The sequence below is a fragment of the Acipenser ruthenus genome, chromosome 28 (genome assembly GCF_902713425.1).
Source record: "Acipenser ruthenus chromosome 28, fAciRut3.2 maternal haplotype, whole genome shotgun sequence".
NCBI classification, from domain to species: Eukaryota; Metazoa; Chordata; class Actinopteri; order Acipenseriformes; family Acipenseridae; genus Acipenser; species Acipenser ruthenus.
In genome coordinates this window covers 10,528,964-10,542,819 of record NC_081216.1, presented here as the reverse complement: position 1 = coordinate 10,542,819, position 13,856 = coordinate 10,528,964, and the positions used below count along the sequence as shown (strand labels likewise).

General features: G+C 37.7%; 1 protein-coding gene across 1 annotated transcript; it reads left to right on the top strand.

Moving 5' to 3' along the window:
* Positions 1–1,229: 1,229 nt before the first annotated feature.
* Positions 1,230–4,979, top strand: LOC117434441 (V(D)J recombination-activating protein 2-like). Its single transcript, XM_034056987.2, has 2 exons — positions 1,230–1,344; positions 3,060–4,979. Exon 2 carries the CDS (start codon positions 3,088–3,090, stop codon positions 4,687–4,689), a length of 1,602 nt encoding a protein of 533 aa, XP_033912878.1. The 5' UTR covers positions 1,230–1,344; positions 3,060–3,087; the 3' UTR covers positions 4,690–4,979.
* The last annotated feature ends 8,877 nt before the right edge of the window (positions 4,980–13,856 follow it).

The window sequence follows — 13,856 nt, the reverse complement described above, 5'->3', positions numbered from 1 at the left end:
CTCAGACATCTCTCTTACAAAAGATATTGGCATCTTTTAATAGATATATACAAATGATTTTAATGAGCAAACTTTCTCACAAGACCAAAATGCACAATGATCGAGTGGGATATATGTTTTTAATCTTTACTTCCATACCCAGACCACAATCAGGCAGTTCTGAAGAATAGATTTAATTCCTTAAAAAAAACAAGTAGCTCAGTCAGCCTGTAAGTCCCTGACCAATGCTTTACCATGTGCCCCCCCTGGTTAGAACTGAAGCTCAATGCACTGCAGGCTCAGACATCTGTTAACTGACTTCTTGTGATGAGGGATCTCCATGTGTAAGCCACTACAATGCATACCAAAAACCACAATGCACTAAAAGAGACAAACCCAACGACAGGTGGGCTTGGTATGTCACATACAGCCTTGCAACATCTCAGCTCACATTAAAGGTCCCAGCTGTGACACAATAACCGTCATCCAGGCTAAAAAAGATCTTTCAGATGCTAAAAGAAAGGATATTAGGTGCAAGTCATCACTGATATGTAGGCAGACTTAGTACTCTGTTTAATGGGCAGCTCCCACAAACCTTAGTACCAAAAGCCTGAGGAATCTGGCTTTCTGAAAAGACACCAAGTGATTAACATACAGCATAACACCCAGTAGCAGGCAATATGCCACTTGTTTAGTTTTATGTAGTCTACATGTAATCATTTCAGACTCAAAGTGCACAGCATTTTAAAGCATTCTGGTTTTGAAGTTCTTATAAAAAATAGGGATCCGTTGGGATGCCAGTGGTGTGTGTGTGTCTGTCTCATTCTACACAGTGAACATGACAAGTCGCTTGATTTTGCATCAGTCTTCACTTTTATCATACACTCCTTGTCTCCATCAACATTTTGGATTACATTTGGATTGTATATAAATATGTGTAACCTTTGTATGTGCAGTGCGGTTATTATGTGATATTGAGAACCCTCTGTATGTGTGTGCACTGTTTTTTGTACTGTGAGTTCAACAACAGAAATACATCTGCATTGGCAAATTCTGCAGAGGATAACTGATCAATACAATGTGTATTTTGAATGTACACACGTTGTGGACTGTGGTTAATGGAACCAACCCTGAGAAAATGAATGCACAGACTCAACCCAAACTGATGAAAGCTGTGTGTGTTTGAAGTGAACCAGCCCATCTGCTGAAGTCACAGCTAGTTGCTCTCATCTGTAAATCTCCTCTAAACTGCACTCTGTCTGTCTGCATGCTGCAGAGAGTGTGGAGTTCGAGCAGAGGCAATCAAACGTTTTCAAGAAGGGACCATTTCTGTGGTGTACTCCAACTTTAAAAACCTTGCTTCAGGTATGTTCTGGATCTTTTAATGAATGAATCACTGTTGAAATTCTGGGCTGTATTTTGTCCCTTTCTTGCTATCAGTATGTATTAGTGTACCAAGATAAACAAAATTATAAACCATTGTGAAGTAAGCCTACTGTATATATTCTGTATACTGTATACAAATGAAAAATCATTGCAACAAAAATATTTATACTTGGACCAACAATTTTTGTGTGAAACTCTATCTTATTGATTTCATTGAAACTTACCATGTCAGTTGATTCCAGTCAACTGACAACATAGTACTTTTTTAATGCATTGAACACAAATTCTACAATATTTATGGTTCTGGAAAGAAAGATGTGTTTCATATTAAAAAGACGTTTGATGACGAGTTATATTTGTCAAGTAAAACACAACCTGTGCTGCAGCAATTCTCAAGATCCGGATCAGAAATGGAAACGGTCAGCTGGTTAGAACTGTGCATCTGAAGCATGTGGTCCCCATACATAACCATTCTAATGCCAACAATTACAGTGTAGTATTTATAAAGAACCTTTACATTGAAATAGAGATGTCTTGATCAGGAAATAACTAAGGAAAGCAGAAGACAATGTTTACTGAAGAGTGAAAAGGTCAACTTGCCTAACATGTTTGTTAAAAGTCTGCTCTAAATATATTATCCTAGCTACTAGGAACCTGATGAGCACTGATGGACTGAATGGCCTCCTCTCGTTCTTCACAAATAAACGTTATTCACATCGTAAAATTGCATTCATCAGGTAAACATGGCTGAGAGCAGACCTGAGTTCAAGCAGAATCACAATTACAACTACAGCAGAATTGTTTGCTGAAACTCAATTCCAATTCTATTACACTAAACAGTAACACAAACAACTCCACACATTAACATGTTTACTCTATTTATTCGAAATAACTAGCCAGTAATCACAGGTACAAATACAAACACATACTATAGAAATTTGATATTTTTCAAATAAATGGTGTTACCAAACGTGGTTGAAAATACAAGAATAATGACAAACAAATGTGTAATTGAACTGTAATGGATGAATTATATGGTATAATTACAATGACGGTGATGCAAGGTGCCGTGGCTCAACTACAATTACCAGTACATTGTAATTGCAGGTAATTACTGACCCCAGGTCTGACAGTGTACCCAGGATTGTTTTTTCACACAGTAAAAACTATTCAGACTTTACCTGAAAACATACCATTTATAAGGGAGTCCAACATTAATCTGTGATATGCATGGTTTTTAAAGTAGAACGTTACAGATCTAAAGAAAATAAAAAAATATTGTTATACTGTTTCTTACTGGTATCTTCCTGTGCTTTCAGCCACTAGTCTGAAACCAGCTAAACAATTGGACAGAAATTCACAGAGCGCATAGGAAGTGCTCAGGTACCAGGAAGCAGCAGCAAGTTAATTCTATAAAGCTGTATGAATACCCATACATTATACATTACATACAGATAAAGAAGCAAAGTATATTCAACATAACCATTTATGATAATGTTGCTAGTGCTAATAAGAGGTAAGGAAATGTATTTTAAAACTGTGATTAAAACTCATTTAAGACTTGGGAGCATGCATGGTGTTTAGTTAGCTTTATTAACATCAAGATGATTCTCCAAGCATATGCAATGTCTATATAATGTTATATATTCAATGACCTCAACTCCTTTCCTTTAACATTGTTTTGTTTTAAACAGCTACTAGAAAGGACAACCGGTGGAGGACATGTCTCTGCATTTGGTGTCAGTCGTTAACAGTACCAGCTTGATCCACCCTGGGTTCTCCCTGATGAACTTTGATGGAGATGTGTTCCTGTTTGGTCAGAAGGGCTGGCCCAAGCGAGCTTGCCCCACAGGTGTATTCAATGTCCGCTACAAGCAAGGTGAGCTGAAGCTGCGCCCAGTCTCCTTTTGCAATGACTCCTGCTACCTGCCTCCCTTGCGATGCCCAGCTGTGACCCAACTGGCACCTGAAAAACCTGAGTCTTGCGAGACAGAGCAATACTTCATCCATGGTGGCAAGACTCCCAATAATGAACTTTCTGACCGTCTCTACATTATGTCTCTGGAAAGCCGAGGTTGTAACAAGAAGGTCACCCTCCAGTGTGTGGAGAAAGAGCTGGTGGGAGATATTCCAGAGGCCCGCTATGGCCACACAATCAACATGGTTTACAGCCATGGGAAAAAGGCCTGTGTGCTCTTCGGAGGTAGGTCCTACATGCCTCTTGGGCAGAGGACCACAGAAAACTGGAACAGCATGACTGACTGCTCTCCCCACGTCTACCTCATCGACCTTGATTTTGGCTGCTGTACTTCCTATACCTTGCAGGAGTTGACAGATGGACAGTCCTTTCATGTCTCCCTCTCCAGAAAGGACTCGGTTTACTTTCTAGGTGGTCACTCCCTGGCCAGCAACTCCCGCCCTCCCCGGCTATTCAGGCTGCGAGTGGAACTCCTGCTCGGCAGCCCGGCACTCAGCTGCGAGATCTTGCCCTTTGGCCTCTCCTTAACCAGTGCCATTGTGACACGACTGGGCCCAGACTATGAGTTTGTCATAGTAGGGGGCTACACGTCAGAAAGCCACAAACGGTTTGAGTGCAACACAGTGGTCCTGGACGACAGCGGGATCCACATAATGACAAGAGAAACTCCAGAGTGGACCGGAGAGATCAGGCAGAGCAAGACTTGGTTTGGGGGCAGCATGGGTGAAGGATCAGTGCTCATGGGAGTTCCTGCAGAAGGGAGGCAAGCCTTATCAGAGTCCAACTACTTCTACATTGTCAAATTACGGCAAGAAGAAGAGCTTGGACAGACTTGCAGCCAAGAGTCTACTGACCAAGAACAAGAGGACTCCGTCCCATTGGAAGACTCAGAAGAGTTCTACTTCAACAGAGAGCCTGACGAATTACAGGATGATGATGTAGATGATGATACCTACAATGAAGAAGATGAGGAAGATGAATCTCAGACAGGTTACTGGGTCAAGTGCTGCCTCAGATGCCAGGTGGACATTAACACCTGGGTGCCCAACTATTCCACTGAGCTCAACAAGCCTGCCATGATCTTCTGCTCCAAGGGTGAGGAAGGCCACTGGGTCCATGCCCTGTGCATGGATCTCTCAGAGGATCTACTGGTCTGCCTCTCCCAGGAGAATACCAAGTACTTCTGCATGGATCACATGGAAGTGGTTCAGGGGCTGCAAACACCTCCGCCAGTCAAACTGCTGCCAGTCAAACACCCACCAATGAAGAACCAGCACCGAAAGGTACCCGTCAAGCTGAAGATGTCCCCAGCCAAGAAATCTTTCATCAGAAGGCTGTTTGAATGACCTGTGTGTGCAGAAGCTGGTTGGCCTTACTACTGTAATTATGACATAAACTCATCATTGATTTAAAAAATAATTCCCTCTACAAAATATGCAATCTGTTTTGTGAACACTTATTGAGACAACTTTTATATTCTCTTTTTATTTAGCTTACGTTAAGTGGTAAGCTGCTTTAATGTTGACGTTTTGGAAAGAAGGACAAAACATCACAAATTACACTGAATACAAATAAAACTAACTTTAACACAATGTATTTAAAACCTGTTTTTTAAAGCCTATTTTGATTAATTAAATACGATTTTATGTTCATGAATTGTTGTACTGTTTTACTGTTTCTATAGAGGTTTTGGAGTTTATTAAAAGACATGTTTTTAATACTGTTTGGTACGTGTAATTTATATGGCTATCATATTTAAATCAGGTAAGACTTTTAATAGCCTATAATTGTTCCTGTGTTTTAGAAATACTCTTACCATACATTATTGTGATTTTATCTCAAAGGAGTACACATTACATCTAGTTGTTTTTTGTTTTATTTTGAATAATGCCCTGCATTGATGCAAACACAATACAGCTACTGATTTTGCCTGTCACAAAATGGTGGAAATTGCACCCTAGGGGTTGACAGCTTTGATAAATAGAGACCATTATGACTAAGTATGTGCTCCTTAATGCATGGGTTGCTCTTCCAGTCATGAAAATAAAATACAACATGACATCAATGCTTAGACTAGAGCTGTCCAGCCTTTATCTTAATAAAGGAGACATACCGATTACCAGGGAGTTTGTACAGAGTCATAAAGTATATATATATATATATATATATATATATATATATATATATATATATATATATATATATATATATATATATATATATATATATATATATATATATACACACATACACTGCTGTGCAAAAGTCTTAGACATGTTGCATTTTTCTACTCTGATGTATTATGAGCTTCAACAATTCACTCAAAGCCTCCACAGTGTTTTCTACTATTATAACAACATTGACTTGCAACATTGAGTGAAATAACTCGCATCACTTGATTTTCAAGGTGTGGTATCCGAAGTATAATCAACAAGTACAGAGAAATATCATCTGTAATTGACAAACCCAGGACTGGAAGACCCAAAAAGCTGTCTAACAAGGATGAGCAATACTTGAAGATAATATCCTTAAGGAATAGAAAGAAGACAAGCATTGAATTGACAACAGAACTGGCAGAAGGCACAGGTGTCTTTGTCCATCCATCAACAGTCCAAAGCACCTTTGACCTTTGTTCCATAGTCCAATTTCTGTGTTCTTGTGCATTTTAGCCTTTTAGTCTTGTTCCCCTTTCTTAACAGTATTCTTACTGCAACACAACCTTTAAGTCCTGATTTCAAGAGTGACCTTCGTACTGTTGATTTGATGGACAACGACACCTGTATCTTCTGTATATAAATATGATTTATTCTTAGGGTTGCCACCTTTTTCACAGATTAAATCCAGACATATTTCTCAGTCAGCCTAGGTCTATCAAAACTGCAGTATACTGTAATACAGTTTAACACAATACCACCATCTCGGTACAAGTTAATAATCATGCAGTTTACACAGTACTGTGCTGTTGATATTTCTAGCAATCGAACTTGCAAGCCAGAAAAATACCAGCTATATCATGGTACATCAGAGGATAATTTTACCTGAGACAAGTAGCTGTGGTGATGAGTAATGCCATGGCAAAAAAAAATGCAATTTCTGAAGCAACAATGCTGTCAACCTTTTTTTTCCACAAACAATTTTTGCAGTCACTGGATTTCTGAGCCTGCAAAACCATTTGAGACAGTCAGAATTATTTTACAGCTGTTACGTCTGTAACTTATAATAAATATTAACAAACATTATTAATACACGTTAAAACTACAAAACAACAGCACTAAGGTTGTGTGTCAATATTAAGAGACAGAATTTGTCAAAATTGACTCAAATTTGGTTCATTAACATAACACAGCGGAATGATCACAGTATCATTTCGTAATTGAAGGACAGTATTGCCACATGTGAAAACTTTAACAGTAAAGCTGAAATAAAAATGCTTTAAATTTAAAACTGGTTAGACTAAAGCCCGCCTCACACAGCCCCTCAAGCCGTCCCGACTCATCTCATCTGAGTATGCACAGATTCTACGATCAGTTGTGCTCAGTGTTCAGGTGGATCTAGGGGCTTGTGATCTGTGATTGATGCACCGGTTACTTCTGTTTTAGCGCAGTAAGAAAATATAGGCTGCCAGCAGATTGATAATAAAAAGGTAAATTGATAATTTATCTTTGATTAATTAACGCCTAAAAAACTATTCAAATGTGCACATATCTGGTATTTTTTTTAATTTGGGACACTCAGAGCAATTCAACACTAATGCATTTTTACCTGTGGAACTAAAGCTGTCAATATTACGCCATCTTGTATGACAAATTACATGACAAGCTACGTCACTTAAATCTGCTTCACCATTGGTTGATACTCTTACCCTTATAACTAATCGGTCTCAGTCAGTCTTGGTCGGCAACCACCGCATACAGACAGACTGATCACATCTGAATGAAACTGCGTCTGAAAAAGATTCAACATCTTCAATCTTCAAATCTGAAGACATCCCAGCTGAAATCTGCATAATCTTGGTTTTAAGGGCACGCACACTGCTAAGATTCATCAGACTCTACGGCCAGTTGAGATGAGATGAGTCGGGACGGTTTGAGTCAGGCTGTGTGCGGCGGGTTTAACCAGCACTAGCAAAATCAGCTTAGTTTTATACGGCGCAGAACTAATTTATTTTAACATGTTGTTTATGGACTTGCGATACCTACGGTGTGTGTCTTAATGGTAGTATCTACAATGTATTAACTATAACAATCCAAAGCAAATTTGCACCATTTTGTTACAGACTTTCCAACAAGTCTGGAATAAACAATTTTGTATGTTACTTAATTAACCGCTTTTAAAAAAACAATACCAAATTGCTTAACATAAAAAGGTACCACAGTAGCAAGCGCAGTTTACACTGTATCGGAGTTTCTGATCACATTATAAATTCAACATTTTCTGAATCCAGTGATGGAAATGTCCAGTCTACTTAAAATGTTTTCAAACAAATTGGCTTCATTGCTCACTGCCATTCTCATATTCACTTTGACATCCGACACATTCTTTCCCTTGTCCAGCACTTCTTTAACCTGTGCTGCATCCAAGTCTGTCAGAGGGCGAGATCTCTCACTGTATGCCACACTCTGATTGGTGGAAGTATTATTGGTGATCCAATCAAAACCGCCAATAAAGCCAAAATCTCCCGTTATACGATATGTATTAAGGGAGGATTGGTGTTTCTTATGGGTTTCACTTAAAACCAGACATTTGGGCGTGTTTGTTAATTCCTGCCACCCGTACACAGAAGGCAACACTATTTTCTCTTCATTATGCAAAATTCTTGAAAGTCAGGATATACACAGTACATTATGTTTTCATGCCAAAAATGAAATGCATTTATGTATGTGTTTGCTTGCTGCAGTGGTGGCCACATGTTCTGCATGTAGTTACAGTAGGGTTACTGCTTTGTCACCATTTATTGTTCGTTTTTTCTCTAGACATTTTTTTTTTTTTGCTATCCGTGGTTATATTGAATTCTATAACATTTTTATATAAATGATTTCTCTTCATAATGCAGTTATTGAATAATTGAATAAAAACAACTGCCTTTTCCTCTGGGATCTATTCATACACTTCAAGGTTAAAAGTTTTACTTATGATTTTTATTTTATGTACTGTAGAATATTCTGTGGGCATTCCAACTAGATGTGTATCAATGGGCCACCGTACTTGTGGTAGTTCCAGTTAGCAAGTCCTGCCTGGTTTTTGATTTAGTACTGTAAGTGATCACCAGTCAAGTCCATGTCAGTTTTTATTAAAATATAATTGAACCAAACCTTGTCATTCAACACGTACTTTGTGATATTTTTCTTAGTCTGAACTAAAATAGGGTCATTTTCAGGCATTTTGGCATAAAGACCATGGCTCGGACAAAATCTTTTAGCTCCTCAACAGTAGAAGATATTTGAAATCTGATTTTTGTTTATTTGAAATCCTCATAAAATGTCTAACTTAGAAAGGGGTCAAAATTGACAGGATTTAAAAAATATGATTTATTGTTAATTTTTTATGATGTTATGGGAGGCACAGTGTATCAGGAAATGAATTACATTCCACAACAAAATATATTATATCATTCGAAGAGGCTACTAAATCCTTTCTGTGGATATGTTGTGTTTTAATTTCTGATTTATTGTTGCCAAACTACAAGTGCTAAAACACAAAGTGGTCATATTCATGCCTGTATATGGTCATTTTATTTAGGGAGGAAAGGGTTAGGTAGCATCTAGCGAGAAAAAAGTCATGTTTGTACCAAAATATGTATTAATATAAGGAACTTGCCCGTTTTGTTTGGAGTTTTCTGTTTGTAAGAATTCTGCCTTTGCCTAAGGGTTGGAATGAGGTAACATGGCCCTCCCTCCTTACAGATCAAAGGGAGAAAATAAATACTTTATAAATAAAAGGAAATACACCAATGGTCTTGGTAATGGTACATTTAGGATGATATTTCTGGCCGATTTAATAGAGATTACTTTTGGATGGTTGATATTTTTTTGGTTATGTATTGTTTAAAATGCATTATTAATACAAAAGTATGTATTTTTTGTTGCAAAATATATCATCATAAAACAAATTGAAATGTTTTATTTAAAACAAAAAAAAATACTTTTGACCTGCTTAATGTCTCTTGATCATTTTCCTACAAAACTATTAAAAGATGTTCTTGGTGTTATTAATACCCACATTTTAAAAATTATAAATGGTTCACTTTCCTACGGTATAGTTCCCTCAGCACTTAAGGTAGCTGTGGTAAAGCCTATGCTTAAGAAACACAATTTGGACCCTAAAGACCTCAGTAATTATAGGCCAATCTCCAAACTACCATTCTTAGATAAGGTTCTAGAGAGAGTTGCAATTCAATTATATAAATTTCTAACTCTTAATGGTATATTTGAGAAGTTTCAGTTTGGTTTTCGTGCTGCACGTAGCACCGAGATGGCCCTTGTCAGAGTTGTGAATGATCTGCTGATAAGCTCTGACTTGGGCTTTCCATCAGTTTTAATTCTTCTAGATCTAAGTGCTGTAGACCATTCCATCCTACTGAATCGTCTTAAGACCACGGTGGAATTATCTAGCCTGGTCCTATCCTGGTTCAAATCTTATCTTTCTGATAGGTTTCAGTTCGTCCCTTGATGTTTTCCTTATATATGCTACCGATAGGTGGCATTATCCGCAGACACGGAGTGAACTTCCATTGCTATGCTGATGATACCCAGCTATATTTGTCCCTAAAGCCAGGAATTTATTCTGTCTGGGTGTTATTAGCTACATGCCTTACATACATCAAGCATTGGATGGCAGCGAATTTTCTAATGTTGAATTCAGATAAAACAGAGGTTATGTTAGTGGGCTCACAGAACCAACTAAAAGGAAATGTGGGATTACATGAGCTCGACCCTTGAAGTCTCTCATCAAAACTTAAACTAAACAATTAAGAGTTTGGGGGTCATCTTTGATCCTAATCTATCTTTTGAGATTCATATTAGGGAAGTTACTAAAGTATCTTTTTACCATTTGAGAAATATAGACAAACTTAGACCAATTATTTCTGTATCTGATGCCGGAGAGACTAATGCATGCCTTTGTTTTATCTATAATTGATTATTGTAATGCACTTCTTTTCTGGTGTCCCAAAACGTGTGGTATCCCGCTTGCAGCTTGTTCAGAATACCGCCGCTAGAATTCTGACTAAACCCAGGAAAAGTGAACATATTACCCCTGTTTTGGTCTATTTACACTGGCTCCCTGTGCAGTATAGAATTGATTTTAAGATTTTGGTGTTAACTTACAAGGCCCTGAATGGATTAGCACCTAGTTATTTGCAGGAGTTACTGACCCTGTATCTTCCAAACCGTACTCTGAGATCACAGGATGCAGGACTGCTGGTTATTCCTAGGGTCAACGAAAGCAACACGGTAGGTAGGGTTTTTTCTTGTAGAGCTCCTAAATTATAGAATGCCTTCGTTTGTCAGAGAAGCTGGGACCATTACAGTTTTCAAGTCAAGACTAAAAACACACTATTATAAAATGGTTTTCTTATCTTAGTGGGTTTTAATGTAACTTTAAAATTGCTGTTTTTGTTATTATGTGTATGCTGTTATTTAAATATATTATTTAAATGGTCTGATTGTGGCAGTTGTATGTGTGACATGCTATACAAATGTATTGTGGTTTGTTATTTTTTCTGCTATGTACTGTATAGTGCTTTGCGATACCTTTGTATAAAAAGCGCTATATAAATAAATAAATCAATAAATCAATACAATAATGGGCAGATAGTGACTACCAAACCATTGACACGAGCACAGCGCTGCTTTGTTGATGTGTGGCAGGATTTAGCAGTTCCCTTTTGTAGGGAAACTGAGAATTAGCATTTTGTATTGTGACTCCTCTTAAAGAAGAAACATATCACCTGCTTGCTGAAAGGTGAGACATGATTACCTCCATACAAAAAAACACTATTTGCCTATATCCTTACATCTACATTTTCTGAATATTGCATTTGTTTTACCTGTGTAATGGCCCATTATCTGTGCTTTGTATAATTCAGCTTAAATCATTATTTACCAATCAACTAACACTTTATATATATTTCTAAAAGCTTTGAGAAGCATTTCTTCTACCACTCAGTGTCCTGATTGTGTTCAACCAATTTTTTTTATCCTCTATGAAGCCTGCATCTAGTGTAAAGCAGATTGAAGCTTCCATCTTAATATAAAACAGATTGAAGCTTGCATCTTAGTGTAAAGCAGATTGAAGCTTCCATCTTAGTGTAAAGCACATTGAAGCTTCCATCTTATTGTAAAGCACATTGAAGCTTGTATCTTAGTGTAAAGCACATTGAAGCTTGTATCTTAGTGTAAAGCAGATTGAAGTTTCCATCTTAGTGTAAAACAGATTGAAGCTTGCATCTAGTGTAAAGCAGATTGAAGCTTCCATCTTAGTGTAAAGCAGATTGAAGCTTGCATCTTATTGTAAAGCACATTGAAGCTTGCATCTTAGTGTAAAGCAGATTGAAGCTTGGATCTTAGTGTAAAGCAGATTGAAGCTTGAATCGTAGTGTAAAGCAGATTGAAGCTTCCATCTTAGTGTAAAGCAGATTGAAGCTTCCATCTTAGTGTAAAACAGATTGAAGCTTGCATCTTAGTGTAAAGCAGATTGAAGCTTGGATCTTAGTGTAAAGCACATTGAAGCTTGCATCTAGCTTGCATCTTAATGTAAAGCAGATTGAAGCTTGCATCTTAGTTTAAGGCTTTTAGTTTGAAAAGACTGAAAGGACACTATGTAGCCTTAGGTAGAAACAATAAAGATAATAAAACTACAGAACCGAGGGGCAAGCACTGCAAGTGCAGCCTGCCTCATTTGGCCACCAAACCGTAGCTTCAGCAATTCTGATCCTTATACTCTACGAATGGAGCTGAAATACCAGCACTTTAGGTTCATGATATAAAAATGATCTAGTCAAAATGTTTAGTACAGTACATTTTTTAAATACTGGAAGTAAATCTACCCTACTCACCCACATTTCCCACTACATAATATTCTTATAATAATAATAATAATAATAATAATAATAATAATAATAATAATAATAATAATAATGTACTACTAGCTGTATATAACAGGTTTCATTGTCTTTTATTATTTGTAGCACATTTAAAGATCTGTTAAACAAATAACCACAAAAAACATACTTCAATATTTTAGGACAGACGTGTAGCAGACAAAAGGTTATATTAAAATACTGTATATACAGTATATGTTTTACGATTGCTGATTACTGGGATAATCTAGCATCCATTTCAAAGCTGATGAATTGACAATACGCACATACTGTCCTCATAGGGGATGAACCTGATCACGCTCTGTTCGACCGTCCTACTACAACTACTAATAATAATAATAATACATACCTGAACCCGAGTTCTGCAGGGACAGTGCAAGGCTCTCGCCAGTGCAATGTGGTTATATATATCCAGTAGATGCTACCCACCCAGGACTTTCTGGAACTGTGTTATGTCTTTGAGACAGAAATATAATGAGTTCTGGTGGTAAATCCCCCTCTCGACCTGTGAGGGCACTAAGTAGCGAAAGGGAAAGGCTTTGGATGGGTTGGCCTGTCAGTTCATTTCCTGGGTCGGGAAGTCGGTCAGCCTGGAAAAAGGCGAGACTCTGTTGCAGGAACGTATTGACCCAGAAGGTAAACGAGTTAGCAGCTGCAGGCAATAGAGTCAGCTGTAATCGTTTATTAAGGGGTCATGCATGATCGCATAAAGGGGCCGGAGAATTGTAAATCTTTTCCTTCGCTTGGGTTCAGAGAAGCACAGAACTGGAAGGACCGGGAGAGTTCCCAAAATAATTAAAAGAAAGTATTTGTGAGTGTTTTGTTTGTTTGTAGCATGGTTAGCAATTGTCTTTTGTTTGTAAATTCACTAGACGGCTAACACGTCTCCGGAGCTGTCGCCTTGGGCCAGCAACCTGGAACAACAACACCGCAGTCACTGTTATTTGTTATCACCCACCTTGAGCACTACTGCACGCACCCGGACTGGTGATTTGTGTTAGTAGTATTGTGGGAGCGGATAACGTGTTATTATTTGTTTGTATTAAGAAATCGTTATTATTTTCCAGGGGTGTATTGCTGGGGGATTATTGTTTGGTCGCCAGACCAGGATTTGTGTAAAAATAAAAATAACATTTCCAAATTGGATTACAGTTTTCACTTGTGATTATTTCTGCACTGCATCACCTCTACACCTGTTCATCTCAGCAGCCATTTTGCCACAGTCTTGTAGAAAGCTGATGTTAAGCATGTATTTGTCTTTTTGAACAAATTTGTGGAACCAACTTTTTTTTTTTTTTTCATGATTTCATACTTTTAAAACAAATCTTGCTCAGTGAATTTGCTCAAGCCTGGTGTTGTTAGTAGATGGCAGCAAAAATACAGCATCGCTAATTTAACTCACATACATATCCT